Consider the following 24880-nt stretch of genomic DNA (forward strand, 5'->3'; position numbering starts at 1 on the left):
TATTGGACTTTTTTTTTTTTTTTAATTGTGTTAACAGTAAATTAGAAAATTACTTGCTCAATTATGCTTTTAAGCTACCAATATAATAGCGATGCTCCTAAATTGATGACAGAGAAATATGATTAGATTCTTTAACAAGTGCAATGCCAGCATCACTTTTTTCTCTCTCTCTCTCTCTCTCTCTCTCCATAATCCTGCCTTAATCTTGTCTTCAATCTCCTTGGTTGGGTACAATATTAAAAAAAAAAAAACAATGAGAACAACAACGGGATCCTGAACCAGCTGCAATATTTGGCCTTGTGCTCACCCACACATGCACAATAAACACTCAATATTGGCACAATTCTCACATTTTTGGCTTTAGGCACCACCATACTGGATTTGAAATGAAACGAGATACGCTTAAAAGGTTGAAACTCTACTGTAATTGCCTATATACGCCAGAAGATGGTGGCAAAGGACTACTTTAGTCAAAATGAAACTCCTCAACTCACTTCAATAGTCTCTTGGCACAAAGATGGAACCAGAACACGATACTGTATATAGAACAGGTTCTAAGATATATAAATATAAATATATTTTTACTTTAAAGTACAGGAGTTGAATCAGTACTTTTACTAACGTAGTCTTCTTTTTTGTTAACACTACTTTTGCCACCTGTGCAAAAAACATCCTTGGACTTTGCACCATGCAAGTGTGGCTCGATGCAAGAATGTTTCGTGAGGGGTAGTGGTTTCTCCTTGGGACGAGTGCTGCTAACTGAGGATGCATGGTGAGAGAATGCAGTAAGACAGCGAGTGTTGCAAAACCTCGTCATGGCTCGATGCTGCTGTTAGCAAGTAGCTGGCGCAGCAGTCCGCTGACTGTTGAGTCAACAGCAGCAAAAGAGAGAGAGTGAGCCAAGACCGGAGACGCATACACACACACAGATGCAATGACACGGGCACCGGACCGCTCCTTTGACGACTGACACCCGCCACCAAAGCTTTTTGTTGTTGTTGTTGTTGTTGTGCGTTTGCGTACACGTTTGCACAAGTCGGTCGCCGAATGCGCCCACACTTGTGCGAGCGAGCCAGCTTGCTGCTGATTTCGATCTAACTTGCTGCAAGCTAGCTGTTAGCTAGCTGACTGGCTGGCTGGCTTTGCTTTGCTGCTAACCCTCCGGGCGTCCAAGTGGCCGCACAAAACATGTGGATCGTCGCGGCGGAGACCCCCGGGACCACTCTAGCTTTACTCCGCGGGACGCGAGTTTCATCAAGCGGCCGCTGACTGGACGCCACCGAAGCCTCTGTGTAAATATCAGTCTTAATTCGGTTTCGTTTTTCTGTACCCTCCTCCTCGAGACATGTGCACCGAACTCCTGTCTGCTAGCCGCGGCGGGCTAGCTCGGTGGCGGCTAATGCTAACTGCTACAAACAAATAACATGTCAGCTAAAGTGTCGCCACGGTATGTAACAAAACATGTTTTCCCACACTTTTAACGTGTTAACGGCTTCGTATTTGATGTTGCCTCGTTAATTCAGTGAATAAAAAAATACTGCTTACAAAGTAAAAACCTTCTTTAGCCGACGGGGACTTATTGGCTAACGTTAGCTGGCGTGTTTAGCGTCATTGTTAACACACAATTGCTGAGAGGATCTGTTTTCAAATGTTTCCAAATCTTTATTGAGTCAAGGCACCTAATTCACATTTGAAATATATAACTGCACACCACCAAACAAAAATGTCACAAAAAAAGTGGATGCACAAGTCAGTTATGTAGCTTCTGCCATCTAATGGAAGAGCATTTAATTGGTTTGCCTGTAAATAGCTGGCCAAAAAATACAGTAGGTGAAATTGGCTATTATACTACTTATTGCTCATTTATTGACTCATTCACTCCCAGCTTTTTCACTGGCTTTTGACTGATTTTGCAAGGCCCACAGAATAGAATATTGAATTCTATTTGTTATAAAAACATGGAACCCTACCAAAAGAAAGATTAGAGCCTCTTCTTTCATCAGGGAAAAAAAGCACGTTTTTATGTTTCCCTTTTGCAGCAATTAGCACTGGAATATAGCTAAGTCTCATCATTATTCACAAAGCTGTTTAAAACAGTTGGGAAAAGGGTGTTTTGCAACATCACCCTGGTTGATCTCTTATACTCTGCTGCCACCTGCAGTCCGTTTTTGTAATAACTGCCATTGATTCAAGCGGTTTCTTCAGTTCAGAGGCTGCATCAAAGCCTTCTGTATGCTCTAGCATAAAAAAACAAAAACGTGTTTATATACGTCTTTGGGAGCAAATGAGAACTTTTAAATCTTTCACTTCCCAATACATCACTGGCACAAATGGATGGACAAAAATGTATTATTTGTAGTAAATAAATAATTAGCATATCACCGAAATGAAATTTGTTCATTTTCCACTCCAACAGCCTTCTTTCGAGCTGACAAATAAAAATACATTTATGATTAGTCATTTGAGCTAACTAGCATGGGAATCCCTCTTATTACAGAGTAAGTGTAACTCAACTCAACTTTATTTATAAAGTGCTTTAAGAACAAGCATTGCTGTATACAAAGTGCTGTACATAAACATATATATCGGTTGTGCAGTAAAGAATAAGGTAACAAAACAATAACAAAGCAAACATTTTGAAGTGCGTATGTTGTTTTTTTTACAAGTAAATACATTTTAACAATGGATTTCACACACTGTGTTCATCAAAACCCCAGAATTATATGTGAAACTATATGTATTTAAAGATATGAAACTTTGTAGATATATGTACATTTCAATTACACATTGAAATGACAGATATAATAAAATTGAATGTGTTAATCATCACACATTCTGCACTCAAATTTGAATAATCAACAATTGTAGTAACTCATAACTTGTGTACATAACCCACGTTAATGCTGCCGGGAATTTCAGCACATTTTCTGTGATGCGATGCGCATGTTGCTAATGGATGTCAACTTTTTAATGAGTCAGCGGAAGTGAAACCACTTGGAACCCGCGCCTAAATAAATGGGAAAATGGGGTTTACTGTCATCAGAATGCAGCAACAGGGATGACATCACATCATCACCTATTGGCTTTTCAGTTTGTCTGAAAATTGATTTCAAGATTTTACTGATGACTCTTTAACCCCCTTATGAGCTAGCCCGTGCGTGGTTCCATTTGTTTCTGTCACGGCACTTCGTTAACATGTTTTTAAAGTATAAATAAAGTTATCAGCTGCGCAAAGGTCCACCCTAACATCATCACGTGCAGATTGTTTTCAACTCTTGTTGGACTGAGTACGATCAATACAGGCTGATTGTTTTACTCTTTGACCTCTCGCAGGGAGGAGAAAGAGCAACAAATCTCCAGGACCAGATCGCCCGCCCAACTTTTTGCCTCTCAGCCAGACGGCCAGGGACCATGCTGACCATCCTCGCTGCTGGCTCTGTCTTCTTTCCGGGGCTCTTCCTTCTGTCCAAGCAGTGCCTCAAGTCCATCCCGGCGCTGCGATGGAGCGAAGGCGACGCCGTCATCGTGTCCGCCAGGTGAGACTCTCTGCGACCTGGGAAAAAATAAATAAATCCCTTTCAACCACATGGTGTGTTATGTGAGATCATCAGATGTGCCACAGGAAATGATCCAATTTCACTTAACTCTTTGACCGCCAAAAACGTTTAATGACGTATTCTAAAATCCTAATGAATGCCGCCAAAAACGTTAATTTTCGTTTATTACGTTTTTGGTTTTTTTTTTTCTCTCTCAATGGGCAGCGCAACGTCTTGTGCAGCGCTGCCTTGTCACTAAACAAAAAATATTAGTGTCAAAGTCACTGTTGTGCAAAAAAATGTGTCTTTTCACAAAAAGCTTGTTTTTCTCTTAATATTTTTGTATTTTCGCTTATGTCACTCAAATGACCTAATTTCAAATGGTGATTACTAAAGAACGGAAAAAGGTAGAAACATACTTTTTTTTTTTCTCATGAAAGAATGGAATCCAATCTTTCATATGGTATCCACCATATGTATGTCATCATATCGCACAATATTCTGTTTGCTTTGAAAGATGAGTGAAAATGCTCCAAATCGACTGGCACCGTTTTTTGGATAACGTTTGGCAGTCAAAGAGCTAATTGGTACGAAAGGCATTTATTTACAACATATAATGCATATATAATAAAAAAAAATTCTGACTGTAAAATATGTGCCTTCACTCAATAAAGGTATTGATTGGTCAGTCAAGACCATAAATCTGCATTTGTTTTCACGCCAGTCGTCTCCATTCTAGGTTGGTGTCGTCGATTCAGGCGGTCATGGCTTCCTCGGCCGGCTACATTATCGCTTCGTCCTGCGATGACATCATCGAGGACCAGTGAGTCAACAAATCAGAGGAGAAGTCGGCGCCGTTTACATGCTAGGGCTGAATAATTTATCGGATTCAAATTGACATCGCAGTGTAGTAGAATGTAATTTTTACATTGCAAATGCCTCAATTTAGTGGCGGAGGGAACACTAGGTAGGCTTTATATTATTATTTATTTATTTTATTTTATTATTGTCTATTTAAGTCCAGCGCTAAAGTGAGATTTCAGACCTAAAAAAAATAATATATTAATCTGATATATTGTAATGCAGATTAACTGGTTTAAAAAAATAAAAAATAAAAAAATCGCGTTAAATCACAATTGCAATATTGAAGGAAAAAACAGTAATTCAATTATTACGGTAGTTTAAAAAAAATCATTAGATTATTTATTTTTCAATATTGTTCAGCCCTGCTTAAAAGTGACCGAATTTACAAGTGAGCGGTTGCTTGCTTGGTTCATTACTTTTAGTATTGTTTCGATACCGATACTGGTATCGGCAGAGGCGCCGATACTGCATTAAAACAGTGGTATCGGTATCGGTGAGTACTCACAAGTAACATGCCGATACCATTCATTCCAACGCTAATATAGAATTTTGAATGCAGCATCTTGTGTCTTGCTCGTGCACAACATTCACTGATATGTGACATGTTCACTGCATGCTGATCTAAGATATCCTATTGGCCCTTAAATGCTCTGAACCAATGGCAGGACAGCTTTTTCATGTTAAGTGAAAAAAAAACAACCTTAGGTATCGGTATGGTATCGGTATCGGCCGATACTGCAAAGCTGGCTATCGGAATCGGTATCGGAACAACACTTAATTATTTTTACTATTTATGTATTTATTTATCTTTATGTTATAAGCCAAAATATTTCTTTTGCCATCCCCCTCAGGCACTGGCTGACCAGCACGTACATCATGTTTGCCGTCCCCTACTTCGTGTACGACATCTACGCCATGTTCATGTGCTACTGGTACAAGCTAAGGGTCAAGGGTCACGAGGAGGCCTCGGCCGCCCCCCAGCACATGTGGTCGGCGCTGACCAGCTACCTGCGCCGCGAGTTCCTCATGGTGCTGCACCACGTCGTCATGGTTACCGTCTGCTTCCCCGTTTCCGTGGTAACGCCCGTTTCTCTCTTATTTGTGTTAAATGCGAAATTGAACGCCGGGCGACGTGCTCGCGTTGTTTACGTGCGTGGAATTGTATTTGGATGTAAAGTCCGTAATATTTATGCATAATAATGGAAAAAAGAAATTGAAATGAGCCGCCATGGACGGCTGATCGATCTTCAAATTTGTCTTGGGAGAGACGCTGCTTGTTGACTCCAAGCCAAAAGCGTATTTCCGGTGAGCAGCATAATTATAAAGCGGCGTGCACTCAGCAGCCCGCCTACAGCGGAGCACAAGGTGTAATTGTTTTCTTGCCCGGTGATTAGTTTCTGTCCGTCTCTCTCTCGTCTAGTTTGTGCGTCAAGGAAGAGGAGATTATTTCCAGGGCATCATGTTCATGGCCGAGCTCAGCACTCCGTCGGTCTGCTTAGGAAAAATACTCATCCAGGTAGGTGGACCCTCGCCAGGCTCATCATGTTGTTTGCTGTCGTGTGACGCTATCGAGCCACGTTTCCACCATCAAGTACACTACATGGTGGTCAAATCTGACATTTTCGGAAAATGAAATAATTCACAGCTTCTCTCACTAAATAGTGACTAAAAATACATGAGTTCACTTTTATAAAATAGTGTTTGTACAAATAAAGACCCCCAAAGTAGAACCTTTAATCTTATTGTGACCACAAAATTAAATAATTTTGTTTTCTGGTTTTACAGAAAGGGATCAGTGCGTGAAACTTAACATGGAAATTAACAGGAAGTTTGGAAATTAATGGGACTAAACCAAGAATTTACGAAATTGAAGGTTGACTCTTTGAAAACCCAAATAGTTAGGGAAAATATATTTTTAGCAACCCCGCCTACTGCCCAAAGCCGGCTGAGATAGGCTCCAGCCCCACCCCCCCCCCGTGACCCGTGAAATTCATATAAATTCGAATTGATAAAATGGATCATTTTCACACCGTCAATACTTTTGTGAATTTGGTGGAAACGTGTCTGCTTAATAAGCGTCCTCTACTTTCCCCATTTTCATTCGTCCTCCTTCCTCTTCTTCCCATGGCGGTGTCGGGGGGGTGCGCACATCGCTGCTTATTTATTCCCAGCATGCAACTGTTTTTTCGCTTGCACGCGGCCCCTGTTGGCTCTCTGTTAACACAAGCAGCCCTCGCTAACAACACCAGTCATCACTTGGTAACGTCGTTTGCTTAAATAAACATAAGGTCCCCCCCAAAAAAAAAAAAAAAAAAAAAAACGCCGTACAGCTGTTAGCCTGTATGTTAAGCAGATACACTATCATCTCCTCGATCCGTCCCACTCGGGCCCTGTCAGCGGTCTGTGCGCTTGCTTGATAAGCTCAAAAGAAGCTGTGACATGAGCGGGAAGGTCCTCTTGCAGCTTCAACAACAAATGTGCTGTTGTGGATGGAGGGGGGCGGGGCGGGAAAAAAAATGGTTTCCTCAGCGTTATCTGCCCCAAGCAGGTCGCCCACCTCACCACTGCGCTCTCCATTCAATGTCCATTTTGCACACTCTCCATGTTAGCCAATGTGAAAATGGCACAATTAACTTACATACTGTTTGATGACTCCACCATATGGTGGATGTCAGGAATTCACACTTAAATTGTTAATACATAATCAATAAACCAATTGCTAATAGCATGATTGCACTAAAATAAAAAATAGATTTTTGTTTGCTATTTGATAGAGTACGTCGAAAATGACTTGGACAATTATGCTAATAGGCTAAGAAAATATTTATTCACAGGTACAGCTGTCCATTTTTAACAAAGCAGGCCATCTCAAATAAAGCCAATGTAAATATTTTCATTTGTTGTCTTAAAAAAAAAAAAAATCCTCCAGACTTTCAATCTTGAGACGACATAACGCCACACGACCCCCGCAGAGTCAGGGGGGAGGCGGAGCTTTACAGCACTTGTCAGACAGTTCAAGAGAGTTCATGGATTAGATCTCAAGCTATTTTCAACACTTTAAATTGGTTAGTAATTCGACTTGACACAGATCTTATTGGCTAGATCAGATCAGCAGATCTTTTACATTTCATGCAAAATCGGTGCTCGATTGTAACGTCATAATTTGCCGACATAAGAAACAATCTTAGTGGAAACCTGACGAACCCTGGCATGAAAGCACACATTTGCAAGTGTTGCAAATGTGTTGTCCCCTCAGTGGGATACGGGTTTAATAATCCAACGTTTGTCAGTATTTATTTATTGGATATTTCCCCACATTTTTTTCTAATATTTTTAAATGTATTTATTTATTAATAATTTTACCACGTATTGAATGTTTATCAACGTTTTTGGTAGAATTGTTAGGGTGCTATTATTAATTTTTCCAATGTATTTCAATGGGCGTCACTTATACGCAAATTTTGCCTATATGTGGGCCGGTACAGCAGATAAACAAGTTATAATATATATAAATAAATATATTTTTCAAAGTTTTCATACTCTTGTTAACATAAAGGTGGAAAAAAATGCTAAACTAAAAGAAATGTGGCTGCACCTGTTAGTCATTGATACAGTAATTTCATAATAATTATTAAAATTGAGTTACAATTAAAAAGATATACTATATTGTAAAAGAAACGAGTGATATTGATTTATCTTTAGGTCATGTTTCTGTCACTAGATGGCATAATTGCATTTGTAAGATGTTGGTGATAGCTCATTGCATTTTTCTTTTCATATTTCTAATTTAAAGGCACGGTCTTCCATTTTCATTCAAGAAAATGCACAATGTAAATACAGGATTTATACCCATAAACTCGTTCTCAATCTACATCTCTGGGCTTCTGTTAGTGTGTGGTGGTGATTTTTTTTTCCTAAACCGCCCCCCCCCCCCCCCCCCCACCCCCCCCAGCCTGTATTTTTCCATTTTGTGTTTTTGTCAACAGCTGGACGTTTCTGTCGACAGTTGTTTATAGGGATAGACCGATTATCGGCTGGGCCGATTATCGGCGCCGATATTCAGCATTTTGAGAAATATCGGCATCGGCCATTTTGAAGAATCATATGGCCTTTTTTTTTTAAGTGTTAAATTCAGGGAACTAATTTAAATGTAAATAAAAAATAAAAAAAAGTTTTTATTTTCATTTTTGTCGACCCTGGGAACTCTCTGCACCTTCTGTTTTTGATTGAAATTAAAACTAAGACAAGTAAACATTTAATACTTTGGATATTTTGAAATTTTGGAAGACTTTTATTTAAATTGTTTGTTTTTATTTAACTTTTAAAAACATGCTCCTGCGCCTGGGAGATCCCAGAACTTGTCTATTGACTAAGATTTTGTAAAAAAAAATAATAAAAAATAAAAAAAATATATTTTTACTAACCCTAAAAGTTGCTCAATAAACATGTGCTTGAGTTTGTATTTTTTCCAAATTTTGATGTCCCTTTTTAGTGAAAATGAATATCGGCTCCAAATATCGGTTATCGGCATCCTTCACTACTAATAATTGATATCGGTATCGGGCCCGAAAAAACCTTATCGGTCTATCTCTAGTGTTTACCCCTCCAGCCAATCGCAGAGCGGGGGGTTGTCGCAGACGGGGCCGGGCGAATTTGTCGGCTGCATGACGTCAACAACTGTCTGTCCACAGAAACGTCCCGCTGTTGACAAAACAAACACAAAATAGGAAAATTCAGGCTGGGGGCGGGTGGGGGTTTAGGAAAAAAATCACCACCACACATTAACAGAACCCCAGAGGTGTAGATTGAGGAGGAGTTCATGTGTATACACCCTGTATTTATATAGTGCATTTTCCTGAGTGAAAACAGAAGACCCTGCCTTTAACATGAAGTCACTTTTGGAATTCTGCACATTTTTTAAATTGGAAAATACAACCTAACCCCAATCTCCACAAATATATGGATTCTTATTAAATGTATTACTGCTAAATTTTGATGTGGACGTGTCTGCTGCGTTACGGCTGGAATTCCCCCAGTACAGACCTTTGTGCGTTTAAAAAAAAAAAAAAAAAAAAAGTGCCGTTAAAGGTACTTTAAATTAACGCACTCATTTTGACAACCCTAGTTTAAATATATTAGATAAATTGGTCCATCTTACAATTGGAATGGTGATTGGTTCTCTTTTTTTTTTTTTTTTTCATTGATTGGTGATCAGCTTCAAAATCCTGATCATGTAATAGCCCATTAATGTGTAAAAATAACAGAAACGTGGTAAGTGACCAGTAGTAGTACTGTTGTGTGGAAAAAATATGAAATTGACCATATTTGGACATACAAATTTCTGCCCAACAGCGAAATAAAACACATGCCTCGTTTTTGCTTAATTTTATTGTTGGTCATGATGGTTGTAGTATGAGATCCAAGTGTTTTTTTGTTTTGTTTTTTATTTTATTTTATTTTATTAGATGATGAAAAAGGAAAAAAAAATTGAACCACGAATTGAGCATATTGCTGTCAATTAGACCGCCACATAGAGTATATAAGGGTTTGAAAGATGAACAAAGTCCACTCACAGCAAACTGCTTGCTTCTCTTTGTCTCTCTTTTTCTCTCTGCCCTCTTTTTTTGTTGCTGTTGTTGTTGTTGTTGTTTCCCGCTCCCAGTACAAACAGCAACACACACTCCTCCACAAAGTCAACGGGGCTCTTATGCTGATCACTTTTTTCATCTGTCGGGTCCTCCTCTTCCCTTACCTCTACTACGTCTATGGAAGGTACGTCTTTTCTTCCCACCTCTGCCCTCTTTAACGCTCATCTTGAGGAGTCTGCAAGTCTCACATCCTGCGCGCTTGCATTTAATGACTCAAAATCCCCTCATGCCCCCCTCCCTTTTTTTTTTTTTTTTTTTCTCATCACGGCGCAGGTACGCGTCCATCCCCTTCCACTTGGTCCCCCTGTCGGTGCCGTGGCACTGTAACCTCGGGGCCGCCCTGCTCATGGCCCCGCAGCTCTATTGGTTCTCCCTCATTTGTAGGGGAGCCCTGCGACTCTTCACGGGCTCCTCCCGCTCCCAGAGACGGTGCGCCGGCCCGACGACAACGACGGACGGCGGGATGGCGGCGGCGACGGCGCTCCAGCCGGCCAACGGCTACAGAGCGCCCTCCGCCGAGCCAGACTTGGCCACCCACTGAGAGGAGTCGGGGGGGCGGGATGAGAGGCGAATGTACCAATGTCACGGGTGTTTGGGGTGGGAGGGGGGTGGGGGAACAAGTAGCAACATGGCGAAGTGGGGGGGGGGAATAGAAAAGCTACAGACGGTGTCCTCAAATTCTCATTTTGGTAGGAATAACATAACGAGTGCCGCCGTCGCACTCTGATGATGTCATCAGGCACTGTGACAGGAAAGGATCACACGCTGACCCGAGAGGATATTAGCCGTAGGCGACCGATTTTTTTTTTTCCCCCTTCATGTAGATCAAAATCGTGACCTCTCGCGACGAGCGGGTCCGTAGGAATGTATTATATTGTATGTTAGAACATTTGCTGTAGACGGGACGGCCGAATTCAATTATAGCAACCAAGAAGACGAAAGAAAAAAAAAAATCCTGGCTAAAGGACATTTCGGCTTGTTAGTGTTTCTCTGTATCCTCTATGTAGTCACTGTCACTCTAACAACATGTAAGAAGCAGACTGGGAGATGATCTCATAAGACTGTATTCTGCTGCCTTATCCCCCTTTTTCCACTTTTAGTTTGCTTTTGATTTGATTTTCATCCTCAGACGAGACGGGGGTGACAGGTGTGTACATAGCTCCGATGTCAGTATTAGGGCGGTGTTCCATTTTTTATTTTTTTTTCCATTTAGTGTTTATCGATGCCACCTCACCTCAGTTGGTTTACACAATCGACCCCGAATCCCTCGCGCAGCTAATTGTAGATACGACTTCATTCCATGGACCGATGGGGAGGTGAATGCATACTTTGAAAAGGACGGATGTGTTAGTGGGTTTTGACTAAAAAACCAAACATCTGTTCAGTTGGCCAAAATATCTCACAGATGGTATTTTTTAAGTATTGTTAAGGGCATTATTAAGGAACTGGCAGTGTTGCAGTTTGAAGGGAAAACAGCATTGTGGGGAAACATTCCCTTGTAATTTACATGCAGCCGGTTTGCCGAAAGCGAAGAAGCCTGGTGTGGAACATTTAAAAAAAATATTGAGTTCAGTATTTTTTAATTTTTTTATTAGACCTTTTTACATTGTGCAAATTGCGCCACAGGTTCTATGAATCTTTGTCACTTCATGTGTTTGTTTTAAAGCTGCAGCTGCACTCTGCTGGAAATGGGTCATGGCTAAAATATATATATATATATATATATATATATATATATATATATATATATATATATATATATATATATATATATGTATGTATGTATGTATTTCCAAAAAAAAGAAGAAGAAAGAAAAAGAAACAAATGAAGACGGAAGCGTGTGCCAAAACATCTGGACTACTAACCGGGCATGTCGAACACAGAGCATCCATCAAACCCGCCCCGCCAAGCCAAGATGCTGACCCTGACCCGAACGTACTGTATATTCCACCAAATGCTTGTTATTTATTTGTAAGTATTTATTTATTTATTTATTTATTTGGTTTGTGGTTCTGAATGCATATTTATGCATCCATATTATACTCGATGCTTCTGAGCCTTATGTGAAGGCTGTAATGTTACTCCAACTTATCTGAAATATACTTCTCTGTCCTGATTCGTGTCTCACGTGCTTCTTGATTGAGCTGTTTATTTCTTTTCAGAAAATTGACAGGTGAGGCTTATGGCATTGCAGTGGATATTAAAAGCAAAGTCAACCCATCAATTTTCTTTACAATAATATGTTCTACGTGCTTCCACTAGTCTAAACACGGTATTCTGATTACTATTGTGTTTGTGGAACATGCGGAAAGCAGTAAAATCCATCTATCTCGGGGGCAGCCATTTTGACGCTTGCTGTCGACTGAAAATGACATCACAGTTGCTCAGACCTCGGCTAATGGCCAATAACGGCTCAGCTTGCGAATGTCACATGACCAAGCTTCAAAAACGGGTGAGCTGTGATTCGTCGTTAGCTGAGCAGCTGTGATGTCATTTTCAGCAAGTGGCAAAATGGCTGCCCCCTGACATCACTGATCTATATATATTCTAGCTATACGACTGGATAGACGATAGGCCAAGACTAGGCCACCATATTGCTCCTCCCAAGAAACGTTTCTCGGTACACGATCCTATACATTTACAGTTTTGAAATTGGAGAATATTTGAAACAGCATGATTTATCGTGTATGTGTGTGTATATATATATATATTATTATTAAAAAATTATAACTAATTAAAAGATGCCTCTGGCAAATCTAATATTGGGGTCTAAGAAACTGAGCGATAAAAGAAAAAGGGGGTCTTCAAAGCACCACATACTGTCCACTTTTTAGTTTTTATTAATTTTTTTTTTACTTGTTAAAAAATAGTGACCACCCCGGCACAAACTCCCCACCCCGTTTCCGGCCTTATACTAACTGCCTACGAGCTGTATGTCTCATCTGTACGTACGGTAACTTGCTCGAGAGGTGGGAGTAGCAAGATGGCCGCCCTGTGACGTCAACGGCTTGCACTGACGTGTATGGGCTATCGGCTATCCAGTCATATACAGGTCAGTGCCTGACATGGACCCAAAAAAAAAACCGTTTGTATATTGTAACTTTATTCATACATTATTCCACGAGTGCATATTAATTACAATTCTATGTTTAGACTAGTAGGGGGCCATATGATGGTTAAATATGCTATTTAAACATATTCACGCACAACACAAATCATCAGTCCTCCCAGGTTAGCATGTTTATTGTCATAATACAAAAACATAGAAAACATACAAAGCTTGTTACATTAAAAAAAAAAAAAAATCAACTTTAGAAAAGCGCCATGGAAAATGTACACGGGGATCCTCCGGGTCAATAATTTTTTTGTCACAAGTGTTCAGTATCTCCTCTGCCTGGGTGAGAAGATGGTATTGGGGTTGCTGTCTCGCTCCCGTTCTTTGTCTCGCTCCTTCTGGCTATTGGGCGACAGCGCCGCCTCCAGCTTCTTCTCGCTCTTGAAGAGGTCTCGGCCCGTGCGCATGATGTGCTCCTCGATTTTGCGGTGGCGCTTCATGTCCGACAGCACTTTGTCCAGCCTGGCCTCCCGTTTGACGGAGGAGCGAGCCGACGACCCTGAAGGGGCCAAAGTTCAGAGTTAAACAATACAAACGAGTAACAGGAACTAGAATCGAAAAAACAAAAAACGTTTTTGCAAACTATTTTTTTGTTTGTTTGTTTGTTTTAATTATGATTAGGATTTATTTGACATTGACTGGGAGAATTAAAAACTCCACAAAAATGCAATAACTGCTCAAACGGCTTTCTGTAGATGATAAAACCTGATAGTGAAGACTTGGGCGGACAGCTCACCTGGTGTTCTACGTCTGTTAATGAAGGAATTTTTCGGGGTGGCTTGCAATTGCTGCTCCTCATCAAAGTCAAACTCGGTCGGACTTGGAGGCCTGGGGGGAAAAAAATTGAAATAAAATCCATAATCCACTAAAATGGCCTTGAAAGGATTGTCGTCATACTGACTTGCGCTCCCGCTCCTTCCTCTCTCTCTCCTCTGCCTCGTCCTCCTCATCCTCCCTTTCGGGCGACACGGGGCGTTCGGGCGTGGGCGGCCTCCGGGGAAGGGGTTCGAAGTTGAGCTCCAGCATCTCGCCTTTGGCCAGGAGCTCATAGAGTCTTTTGATCTCAGCAGGAAGAGGCATCCAGTTCTTGGGGTCCTCCATTTCCTCGTCGCTGTACGCCAGCTCCCATTCGCCGTCCTTGTCTACCGCCCGAGTCCCTTCTACGTCCTCTACCGCCACTGACTGAGGTGCGTTTGTATGTTTGTCACCCTCGAGCAGGTCTGTGTCTTGGTCTGGTACGGGGGGGGGGAAAAAAGGACAACTGTCATCATTGCTTGGAGGAAATTTTATGTCATTCATTGTATTGTTTTAAATGCATTTTATACCAATTACATCATTAACATGTTTGCTTTTATAAGTCATCAAAGTCATGCCTCACTTTCTTGACCTTTTCCATCCGTGGTTGCGGTGTTCTCCACTGGTGCAGCAGTCATCTCAGCATCCTGTTGCTCCGTGACTTTTTCCTCTTGTTTGCATTCTTCCTTTTTACTTTCCGCCTCTTGGACACCAAGAGCCTGGATGCCCTCACGTAGGGACACATCTGGGGCCTCAGCCTGCATCCTTCACTAAGGTCAACTCTTAAGGAGTAAGCAAAAAAAATAAATAAATCCACAGATGTTATACTAGTAGCTTACTATTTAACTTGTATGTACTGTATATCCTACAGGATTTGATTACATTAGGAACACGTTACGAAAAAGATTATATTGAGTCTGGAGTGAATAAAGATCGAATAATAAATAATTATTTGGCGGCAGTCAGCGAATGTTACACAAGTTTCAATGCACAACAAGCAAGACTGATGTGGTTTGGGCATCTGATGATGCAGATGGAAGTACATTACAGCAGCTACAGGGGACTTAAAAACGAGGAAGATCAAAAAGAACCAGAGAGAAGAAAAACTATTAGATACAGTAAGTGGATGAATGGAATGCCTTTTGCAGGAATATTTGCAGAAGGCTCATACAAAACAGCGACCCGGAATCGGGAAAAACTAGGAAGACCATGCATTTGATGTGCACAAGACTACATAGTGTGATCTGAGCAAATAGACACAAGAAACAAACCCCAATTTGACTGACTAACTTCCCACGTTCTGAATGGAAAGTCATACACAAACAAACGTTAGCGCGCTGGCTCGTCATTACCGATCGCTGGGTGTTGTCTTTGCTGAAAGCGTAAAGTTATCCCCGACGATGTATGAAATCGGCGAAACGCCCCATTATCATAACTGCACGACAAAACACATACGTAAACAAAGCGCCATTTTGGACTGCTGATTTTGCACCCGCGCTGACTTCAACATCATGCGGATTAGCCAGTGCTGTGACGAAAGTGCGGCAGCGGTTCGTAGGTACGGCGCACACGACACAACCACGAACAAACATGTCATTTTTGGCCACGAAATGGGTAGAATGTGTGCACGAAATGCAAATAATTAATTTTATATTTTTTATGGACAGTGTGGATAACTAAATCGAGCGCACCTTTTCTTGTGGGGCAAGGCCATTCCGTGGGGCAATTTATATCGAAAGTGCGCTCCATTTATCAACCTAGACCTTCAAATTGTTATTGGAAATTATATTGAAACTACAAATTAGCATTTCATGCACACGTTGTATATTGTGGCCCACAGTTAGTATTTTCGTGCATATATTATTATTTATTTTGCGTATCCCCAACCCATTTCACGTTTGGTGCTCCGTGTAGGAAATGTAACGTTTGGAAATCTGCGTCCGGTGCCACTTCCGGTGTGGTCAACCTTGGCGGGAATATAATTCGTCCCACTACTCGAGGAAATTAATTGACTTACATGTGAATAAATAGAGGCATTTTACATTTGCTATTGTTTTAATGCTGATTAGAGTTTTTTGTTTTTTTAAGAAATACAGCGTTGTATCGTGGCAAATATGTAGCGGGTTCTGATTGGCCGAATGTTGTGGAGCTCCTTTGGCCTGCGTTCTGATTGGCTGATTGCCGTTTCCGTTTTCGTGGGCATTCGTTTGAAAAGATTTCGGTTAGATTGTTTGGAGCTCCTGTTTCGCCATTGTTAAAGAGCGGCCTACACAATGTTGCTGAATTTGACTTTAGGACACTATTAAAGACATTAAAAAAGGCATCCTTTCTGGCACTTAGTACACAGCACAGGTAAGTGATAGATAGATATATACAGTATGCTTTTTAATCACTCAATAAAATGCTAAGTTTTGCGTCTCTTGTAGGTTAGCAGTTAGCCGCTAACATTGACTCGTTTCGCGATTTTTTTTCTCCCCTGATACATGTCAAATTAAGTTTTTATGTACAGTGACGTTTCAGCAGTTGTTCATTACATTTTCTTTTAGCCAAACGGCATACCGACTTATTCGCCCACTTTGCACATCTAATTCAGGAGTCAAAAACATGGCCCAGCGCGTGTCGGTCTCAGACCGCGGACGCAAGAAAATCTCCCGAGTCAAGGTTGCGGTTCGTCTTCGGCCGTTTATGGACAAACAGGACGAGCGAGGCGAGGGACCTTGCGTGAGAGGCCTGGACTCACAGAACCTGGAGATTGTAAACTGGAGGAATGCAACAGAAACTCTGAAATACCAGTAAGTATATGTCTGTCTTTGTTCAAAACTTTCCATCAAGCACTTCAAATGTATATAGTATTTTTTTTAAATAAGCTTCCCAGCAAATGACATTAAATGTTCTAACTCAATTTTTATGTCACATTCTGTGGTGCGTTGGAGATTTTGTTTGCCAAACTGAATTGATAAAGTGTCCTATTGTTTTTATTCTTGACTTCCCGTTTCAGCTTCGACGTGTTCCACAGTGCACAAGCAACACAAAAAGAAGTCTTCCTGTCATCGGTAAAGCCCATTCTACCCTACATTACCAGGGGCCAGAACGCTAGCGTCTTTGCCTACGGGCCAACAGGAGCCGGTATGTTGCCGTTCTCGTTTTAACTGATGTGCTCTGTTACGATTCATGTTTGCGTGGGCTTAATTCCCTGATTATTTTTTTTCCCCTCGCTCTCTCTTCTCTTAAGGCAAGACGCATACCATGTTGGGCAGTTCAGAGCTGCCTGGTGTGATTCCTCGTGCTGTTGGGGAAGTCTTCAACTTGATTAATGGTCAGAATGAGGACGAGGGTTGGGACTACACCATTGGAATGTCTTATTTAGAAATATACAATGAGAAGGTATGGTGTGGTGGTTATCTTTGTGTTCTTTGTATATCACGGTGTTAGACCGTTCAATTATTTTTTTCTTTAAGTAGTTTGCAGTTGCGCTCATGTTGCCGTCCTCCAACCCCACCATTCAGGTCCTGGATCTCCTGTCTCCAAACTCCCAGGATTTGCCCATTCGGGAAGACAAAGACAAGAACATCCTCATCCCGGGCCTCACGCACACGACAATCTCGTCCTTCTCTGACTTTGAGCGCCATTTTGGGCCGGCCAGCCTCAATCGCACCACGGCCTCCACCAAACTCAACCAGCGCTCCAGCCGCAGCCATGTTGTCCTCCTCATAAAGGTTTGCGCGGAAACCACTTGCCGTGTCTGGCACTCGTGGCTTTCTTGGAATCTCCGTTTGGGTGGCTTGAGTGAGAACTTGTGGTGTCCAAACTCAGGATGGGGAGCCATTTGTGGCATGTACTGAAAGTGGCATTGTCAAAAAAAAAAGAAAAAAAAAAGGCACAATATTGTGCTTTTGTACATAACAGCAATGCATATAAACCACCTACAATCTCTAATAACATTTAATATTGAGGCGCTTACTTAATGCACACACACATTGAGTTCCTCCGCATATTGACTCAGTTCACACGCATATTATGGTCACCTTCATCTGACGATTAGTGTAGATTTTAAAGGGCCAAAACATCCCTAATGAAAATTTATTACACGAAAAAAATAGCCACCAGAGGGTGCTAGAACTGCGCAAATGGAAATCAGTAACTTTTTTTTTTTTTTTTTTTTTTTAACAGATGTGTTGCTTTTAAATATCGTGAACATGACGATGACGATATTGTGGCAGTTTTAATATCACGATATTGCCCTTCTCGATACATCGCTACCAAACAGTCTCCCAAACTTTTTATATGACTAAGTTAGATGTGTTTAAAATCAAGTAAAGAAATCTAAGGTTTATTCTTGACTTTAGACACTAAGGGGAAAAAAAAAATCTTTTTCAGTTGAATCGTGTGATCGGCCCCAATATCTGGTCACATTATTGCATTGGTATAGGGTTGCTCAATTATGAAGAAAATGTTCATCACGATTATTTTGGTAATAAATTTAGATCATGATTAGGTCTATAATTTGTTTGGTACAAACTAGAACATTTTTAAACTTAAAAAAATATTAAGACAAAATTATTTGAAATGCTAATTATGCAAGTTCCTTTTCGTTGGAACAAAATTTATTAAATTAATTTTTAAATTTAAAAAGGTGGAAGTGTATCAATTTTAAAAATTCAAAGTAGTTTTTTTTTTTTTTTTTTTTTTTTTTTTTTTTTTTTTTTTTTTTTTTTTTTAAAGATTGGGGAGTGTAATAATTGATATTGCAACTGAATTTTCATTAGGGATGCACAATAATGCTATTTTCAACCAATTCCGATAAACCAATAATTTTAAAGGTGCCATTGTCAATAAGTAAGCCAATAATTGTTTGCAAAATTAATTTGAATACAAATATGCTTTTGAGTCCTACTATAAGTCTAACAAATGCATTGAAACATTGTATAAACTTTGCACAATGTTTCAATGTACCTAAAGCACCATGAAGCCGAATTTTATTGATATGAGCCGCAAGAGATGAACCAACGTGGCATGTCTATAATTATTGCTGGATTTCTTTATCTGGTTTATCGGTATGAAATCAAATTGCTGATAATTATCGGCAGATTTCTCTATTATCTGGTTCATCTATTTGACGTCAAATTGGTCGATAATTGCCGATTAATTATCGGCCACTGATATCGTGCCTCCCTAATTTTGATTAATTGCACATGTTTAGATAGGTACAACTCTCAACCTATTAGAACTTTAGAAATCTGGCCCTTTTGAAGGAAAGGTTTGGGCACCCATTGACTTGAACCCTAAAAAGCATCTTAGCAGGTCGTGGCCTCTGCTCAGTAGGCCAGGATTTGGTAGCCGATGCTAACATCAATCCTCTCTTGGCACCACTCCCGTTAGCAACTGCTGGGCTTTCTGGGACTTTTCTGGGAGAGGTACAAGCATGTTTATCTTTTTTTTTTCTTCTTTCTTTCCCCTTGACATTCATTTGCTTTTGTCCTGTACTTTCATTCAGCTCAAATTATTATTTTTTGCATTCATCAAGGTGGTGCGCACTCAGCGCTGCCTCCCCCGCCGCCAGCAGACGGGCAAGCTCTACCTGGTGGACCTGGCCGGCTCGGAGGACAACCGCCGCACGGGCAACCAGGGCATCCGGCTGAAGGAAAGCGGCGCCATCAACCTGTCGCTCTTCACCCTCAGCAAAGTGGTGGACTCGCTCAAGTCGGGCGCGGCGGTGCGCGTGCCCTACCGGGACAGCAAGCTGACGCGCCTGCTCCAGGACTCGCTCGGCGGCTCGGCGCACTCGCTCATGATCGTCAACATCGCCCCCGAGTACGAGTACTGCTTCGACACGGTCAGCGCGCTCAACTTTGCCGCCAAGTCCAAGCTCATCGTCAACAAGCCCTTCACCCGGGAGACCGTGGCTGTGCTGCCAGGTGATGGCCAAACAATTTTCTGGTGTTTATTTTGTACTTTGTTTGTCTAGCTTAAAAAAAAAAAAAAGAAAGAAAGTTGGGGATTGATGTACTGTTACGGGTTTGGTCATTTTTTTCCAAAGTAAAAACTGATGTTTGCAAATGTCTTATTTTGGTTAAACACAGAAGAATTACTGCCGATATGCAGAAATCCGAGGATTTGGACAATTTAAAAAAGAAATGAATAAATAGAAAATAATGGCTCCAAACAATTACTCTGTTATTAATTAATTGATTACTTGTCAATGAATTTTGACAGCTCTACTATGTGTAATTCATGAAATTCTACTCATACTTGATCGTAAGGCAGCATCAGAGTTTCAGATCTTCAAGTTGGCTTTAATTCAGCCACTGCAATGCGGTCCGGAATCACGTCGTGGCATCGCTCCAGATAAACAATCTCGCTCCGTCTTGTGCCCTGCATACTAAACTGTCCCCCACCCCCCTTCGCCTCTAGTCAAACGGGCCAGAGAGGAGCACGAGGCGGGGCCGTCTGGCACCGAGCCTCACAAGAAGAAACAGAAGGACGAGAAGAAAGCGGAGCAGGAGGCCTCCACCTCGCCGCCCGCTCACCTGCACAGGTGCGAAACGCCGTACGCACTTTCATTTGCGTAATTGTTGAGCTCTGCCAAGATTTTGCCGAGCGTATTCACAAAGCGACCATCTGCGCTGCTCCCCGCATCCGCTTTGCTCTCTCGCCATCTGTCAGCGGGCGAGCGCGTCCGACTTGTAATTCATAAAACATCCGATCCGGCCGTCCCGACATTTTTTTTTTTTGCTGTTTTCTTGCTTATGTCCTCTCCTCATTCAAGTGTGTCAGAATCGTCAGTCATGGACAGGCTGCTTGCGCTGGAGAAGCGGATCATGTGCTGCGAGAAGCAAGACAGGGTCAGCATGTTGAAGGATGCGGCTCGCAAAGAGATCCAGGTAGCTTGCCCACGTCCAGCAAGTAAAATGTCCTCATCTGGTTTCAAATGTCAAGCAAAAATCTGTTTAAAGTGGAAGAAAAAATGTTATGTGACCTCACTAGTCTAAACATGACATTCTGATTTTAATATTACATTTGTGGAATAGGAGTTGTGGGGAAAATCCAGCTGTTTCTATCCATCTCAGGGGGCGGCCATTTTGCCACTTGCTGTTGACTGAAGATGACTCGACAACTTTATTTATAAAATGCTTTTAAAAAAAAAAAAAGCATCGCTGTATACAAAATGCAGTACAGTCTTCCCTCGCTATAACGCGGTTCACTTTTCGCGGTCTCGCTGTATCGCGGATTTTTTTTTAAGTGCAATTTTGCATATTTTTTTGCAGTAATATACCCATTTTATAAAATTTATGAAGGTTTGAACATTGTCAATGTTTGAACAAGAGAGAAATGTGAGAACATGCAACTGCCTCAATGAGAAAAGTGTATAAATTGTGCGGTCGGGGATTTTAGAGCCTTAAAACATTTATGAGAGTTGTAAAACATAAAGCTAACTACTTCGCGGATTTCATTTATTGCGGGTATTTTTTGGAACCTAACCCCAGTGGAAAATGAGGGAACATTACATGAAACTGTGAGTATACAAGTATTTTAATTTTTTGTATACAAGTAAATCAATTTCACACTCGCTATTCAACAAGGAAACAGTGAGTAATTCTGCGAGAACAGAATTGTGGCGTCCATTCGTCCATGTTGGGTTTGTTTGTTAGCCCCTGCGTCGGCGCTGGTTTCGTCAGTTTTATATCCTGCCCCCAAACACAATGTCGCTCCGTGATTGGGTGGTTGGGAACGGCAGATACCTGCGGGAGCGGTCCAAGATGTATTCGCCGCTTGTTGGTGAACTCACAAATACCGCCAGAATTTATCTTCCGACAGCAAAGTTACGTGTTTAGACTAGTGTGGTCACATAAAACGTATTCTTGTCCAGAAATGTTTGGGGTGCACTTCCTCTTTGATGAAATAGTTGTACATCATTGTTAATACCCGTATATTTCGCCGTTCGACTTTGTCCATGCAGGAACTCAAGCAGGAGCAGCAGGAGTGCGAGAGGAAGGCCAGGCTCCTCGGTCAGCTGGCTCAGGAGAAGCCGAGTTCCGGTCAGGAGACGAACTTCAGGAGCAGCGCGGCGCCTCTGCAGCAAAAACAGGCCCACGACACAAAAGGCAACACGCAGCAAGCTACGGTCCAACCGCTGCAGGAGCACTGTAAGGATTTGCCATGCGACAATTCAAGTATTCCAATTGGCTTTTTTTTCTTCTTCTTCTTCTTCCCCATGTCAACAAACTTTGCACTCTAATGAACAGCAGTTTTTACAAGTTTGTTACTGTCCAAATATGGTCAATTCCTCCCCCCTACTAATCAGTCTGTCAGTGCGTCACACTGAAAGGCACGTATTGTACAGTGTTTGTGGAAATGCTGATGAACATTTGTTCCCGACTTGAATGAGCCATTCTAGTTGCAAACCTGAGCAAGATGGCGTCACTGCAAAAAATAGAATTGGTGTGGATTATTCATGGCCTAATTTGCAGTGCTGCAGTCGTACAAGCCGCTTACCGTCAGGAAGCAGTCGGTGTGTGTCAAGAAGAAAGTGTCCGCTGCGCTTCCGGACAAGGCTGAGGTCAGCGTCTCGCTTGGCGGTGTGTGCGTGTACATATGTCACACGTACACACGGCCATTGTGTGTCTTGTTGTGTATGTCATTATTTCCAAATTGCATGGGGAAGATGTACTATGTCACAACAAAGTTGATCATCCTGAATATTCCCCCCCAACCCAGCTTCCCGACGGCAAAGAGAACATGCTGCTGAGCGGCTGGGAGTCCCAGCTGGACAAGTCGATTGTGGAGCAGGCCAGGCAGAAGATTCTCCACATCCTCAACACGGGCTCGCTGAAAGAGCTGAAAAGTTTGCAACAGATCGGCGACAAGAAGGCCAAGCTCATCCTGGGCTGGCGGGAAGTCCGCGGCGTTTTCTCTCAGGTACTTTTTTTTTTTTTTTTTTTTTTTTCCCCCTCCCCCCCCTAACATTGAGCTTCCTATGTGTAACATTGGAACTGTCGTCATGCAGCTGGAGGATCTCGGTCAAGTGGAGGGTATGACGGAGAAAAGATTTTCCACCTTTATGAAGGCAAGTGTGTTGCGCAAGTGTACCTAATGAAGTGGCCAATCAGTGTATCGACTTAACCGTTTTTTTTGTTGTTTTTTTTGTTTTTTTTTCCTTCTTCGCTCTCCTCCAGGCAAACCTTTTGAGTGTGATGGGAAAGTGATCATCTTCGTTTTTATTTTGGGGAGGCTTGTTGATGCCCGTATAAATGTATTGGAATGTAAATATGTATATAGAGTGTAAATGGCATACAGTGCATCTGGTAAGTGTTCAGAATGTATTTTTTTGCCTACTGCCTTATTTGAAAATGGATTTTTTTTTTTTTCCCCTCCCCTTCAAAGTTTTGCATGCAAATGTGACAAATGTTTTTTTGTTTTTTTGTTTTTTTTTTCCCTGAAATGTTTACAGGCTTATTAAAAAAACAACTAAGAAATCACCTTGTGCAGAAGTATTTATAACCCTCCATGAAATTCAAAATTGAGTATCGGTGCACCCTTTTTCTACTGATCCTTGACATTTATACATTTGTAAATTAGTTTGATTGGACACGTTCTGGAATGGCATACACTTGTCTTCATACAGGTCCACAGGTGATTGTGTGTGTCAGAACTGCCCGAGTTCCCGAGACACACTGTCAAAAATCCAGCTTTCTCTGGAAGCGTAGGAAAAGGAGCTGCAGCAGTCCAATTGGGATTATATTGGGGAGGGGCTAATGAAAGAAACTGTATACCTCCTGGAGTTTGCCCTAAAACACCGGAAGTACTTGTGGACCAAGAATGACAAAATTCCATACCATACAAGGGGGGGTTGCTATGTGAAAACAATCGTAACACGGTCATGATCAAAAAGACAGCCTTTATTATTGTTTTAATTGTGCAGCTATAGTTTCTTCTTGACCACTTAGCATCACAGCTAACACTGCTAGTACATTAAAGCAAAAAAAAAAAAAAAATTGGTTTGTAACCTTCAACTAATTAGAGTAATACTAAAATTAGTATTAAAATAATTTATAAAGGATCTCAAAAGCAATATATTTGTGAAATGTGGTTTTCAGGAAACGCAATAAAATATATATAGATATGAAATGGTGGCGCCAAGTCTGGACTGACTGGAATGTTAAATAATGCAATTGCCATTACGTAAAGTACAAAAAAACTATTATGTATCCGTTTTTGTGTATGCGTGTTATCCTTGTGCGCCGCAAGATGGCGCGCTAGCATGTTTTATTTAAATCACAACACGTCCAAGGTTGTTTTTGTGTTCTTGACATGAAGTTAATGCGATGCATCCTTACACAACTGTTTCAAATATGACAGCAGCGACCTTCCATGTGATGTTTCACTGGCCTCTGTGGTGTTTTTTATTTTTATTTTATTTATTTTTTTGAAGAGCACCTTCACTTAGAGCTGGTTTTTCATTTATAAATCGCGTACAAAATCGGGTTACGTCGCCATATAACCCGTCGTAATATTTAACTAGCTATATTATCTAATTTGAAAATTCACTTTAAACATTGTTGAAGCTAAATGTGGCAAAATATTTTTTTGTGTGAACTGTTAGACCAATACATACCATACCTGAGTACTGTATTTCATGAAATGCAGTAATGTTATAATACCTGGACAGGTGGGTAAGTAAATCGAGCGCACCCTCCCACGAAACCGTACTTTAGAGGACGTGGTTCTTGGCGGAGGTGGGCTCCATTTACTTACCCAACCACATCGATTATGGAAATGTTAAACTCAAATTAGTCTTTTAGTGTATGCACCTTCTTTCGTGGCCGCAAATTAACATTTTGTGTGCATGTTATAGCTCCCTACGTAATAACCGTGATATCTGGACCCCCAGCCAGCCATAAAACCTTGATGGAATTAAAATCTC

The 24880-nt window shown here is 41.3% G+C and overlaps 3 protein-coding genes across 7 annotated transcripts; 2 read left to right on the plus strand and 1 right to left on the minus strand.

Moving 5' to 3' along the window:
- Positions 1–784: 784 nt before the first annotated feature.
- LOC144005498 (ceramide synthase-like) lies at positions 785–10630 on the plus strand. 2 transcript variants are annotated; one of them, XM_077503745.1, is made up of 7 exons: positions 785–1292; positions 3334–3536; positions 4276–4359; positions 5252–5477; positions 5821–5916; positions 10063–10172; positions 10322–10630. In XM_077503745.1, the coding sequence occupies exons 2-7, from the start codon at positions 3412–3414 to the stop codon at positions 10587–10589; spliced, it is 909 nt and encodes a 302-aa protein (XP_077359871.1). In that variant the 5' UTR covers positions 785–1292; positions 3334–3411; the 3' UTR covers positions 10590–10630. The 2 variants fall into 2 exon arrangements, with proteins under 2 accessions (XP_077359871.1, XP_077359872.1); XM_077503746.1 differs by lacking the exon at positions 785–1292 and adding an exon at positions 1320–1447.
- Positions 10631–13267: 2637 nt separating this feature from the next.
- pagr1 (PAXIP1 associated glutamate-rich protein 1) lies at positions 13268–15480 on the minus strand. 2 transcript variants are annotated; one of them, XM_077503263.1, is made up of 5 exons: positions 15312–15480; positions 14552–14741; positions 14066–14396; positions 13901–13992; positions 13268–13663 (listed from the first exon to the last, which is right to left on the minus strand). In XM_077503263.1, exons 2-5 carry the CDS (start codon positions 14721–14723, stop codon positions 13428–13430), a joined length of 831 nt encoding a protein of 276 aa, XP_077359389.1. In that variant the 5' UTR covers positions 14724–14741; positions 15312–15480; the 3' UTR covers positions 13268–13427. The 2 variants fall into 2 exon arrangements, with proteins under 2 accessions (XP_077359389.1, XP_077359388.1); XM_077503262.1 differs by having other exon boundaries at positions 14543–14741.
- On the plus strand, positions 15360–23435 carry kif22 (kinesin family member 22). Of its 3 annotated transcripts, none has more exons than XM_077503259.1 (13): positions 15362–15517; positions 16553–16751; positions 16958–17085; positions 17192–17343; positions 17466–17675; positions 19484–19874; positions 20371–20494; positions 20726–20840; positions 21917–22103; positions 22428–22516; positions 22675–22875; positions 22964–23023; positions 23133–23435. In XM_077503259.1, exons 1-13 carry the CDS (start codon positions 15364–15366, stop codon positions 23160–23162), a joined length of 2040 nt encoding a protein of 679 aa, XP_077359385.1. In that variant the 5' UTR covers positions 15362–15363; the 3' UTR covers positions 23163–23435. The 3 variants fall into 3 exon arrangements, with proteins under 3 accessions (XP_077359386.1, XP_077359385.1, XP_077359387.1); XM_077503261.1 differs by lacking the exon at positions 15362–15517 and adding an exon at positions 16139–16311; XM_077503260.1 differs by lacking the exon at positions 22428–22516 and having other exon boundaries at positions 15360–15517.
- The last annotated feature ends 1445 nt before the right edge of the window (positions 23436–24880 follow it).

This window comes from Festucalex cinctus, chromosome 17 (assembly GCF_051991245.1).
Source record: "Festucalex cinctus isolate MCC-2025b chromosome 17, RoL_Fcin_1.0, whole genome shotgun sequence".
NCBI classification, from domain to species: domain Eukaryota; kingdom Metazoa; phylum Chordata; class Actinopteri; order Syngnathiformes; family Syngnathidae; genus Festucalex; species Festucalex cinctus.

Bases quoted from the DNA above. Each gene is read 5' to 3' on its own strand.
- LOC144005498 (XM_077503745.1), top strand. From the start codon at position 3,412: ATGCTGACCATCCTCGCTGCTGGCTCTGTCTTCTTTCCGGGGCTCTTC. The intron at 3,537-4,275 runs GTGAGACTCTCT...TCTCCATTCTAG, and splicing joins GCCGTCATCGTGTCCGCCAG to GTTGGTGTCGTCGATTCAGG. The intron at 5,917-10,062 runs GTAGGTGGACCC...TCCCGCTCCCAG, and splicing joins TAGGAAAAATACTCATCCAG to TACAAACAGCAACACACACT.
- pagr1 (XM_077503262.1), bottom strand. From the start codon at position 14,723: ATGCAGGCTGAGGCCCCAGATGTGTCCCTACGTGAGGGCATCCAGGCT. The intron at 14,397-14,542 runs GTGAGGCATGAC...CCCCCGTACCAG, and splicing joins GGATGGAAAAGGTCAAGAAA to ACCAAGACACAGACCTGCTC. The intron at 13,993-14,065 runs GTCAGTATGACG...TTTTCCCCCCAG, and splicing joins AGGAAGGAGCGGGAGCGCAA to GCCTCCAAGTCCGACCGAGT.
- kif22 (XM_077503259.1), top strand. From the start codon at position 15,364: ATGAAATCGGCGAAACGCCCCATTATCATAACTGCACGACAAAACACA. The intron at 17,086-17,191 runs GTATGTTGCCGT...TCTTCTCTTAAG, and splicing joins CTACGGGCCAACAGGAGCCG to GCAAGACGCATACCATGTTG. The intron at 22,104-22,427 runs GTAAGGATTTGC...CCTAATTTGCAG, and splicing joins CCAACCGCTGCAGGAGCACT to TGCTGCAGTCGTACAAGCCG.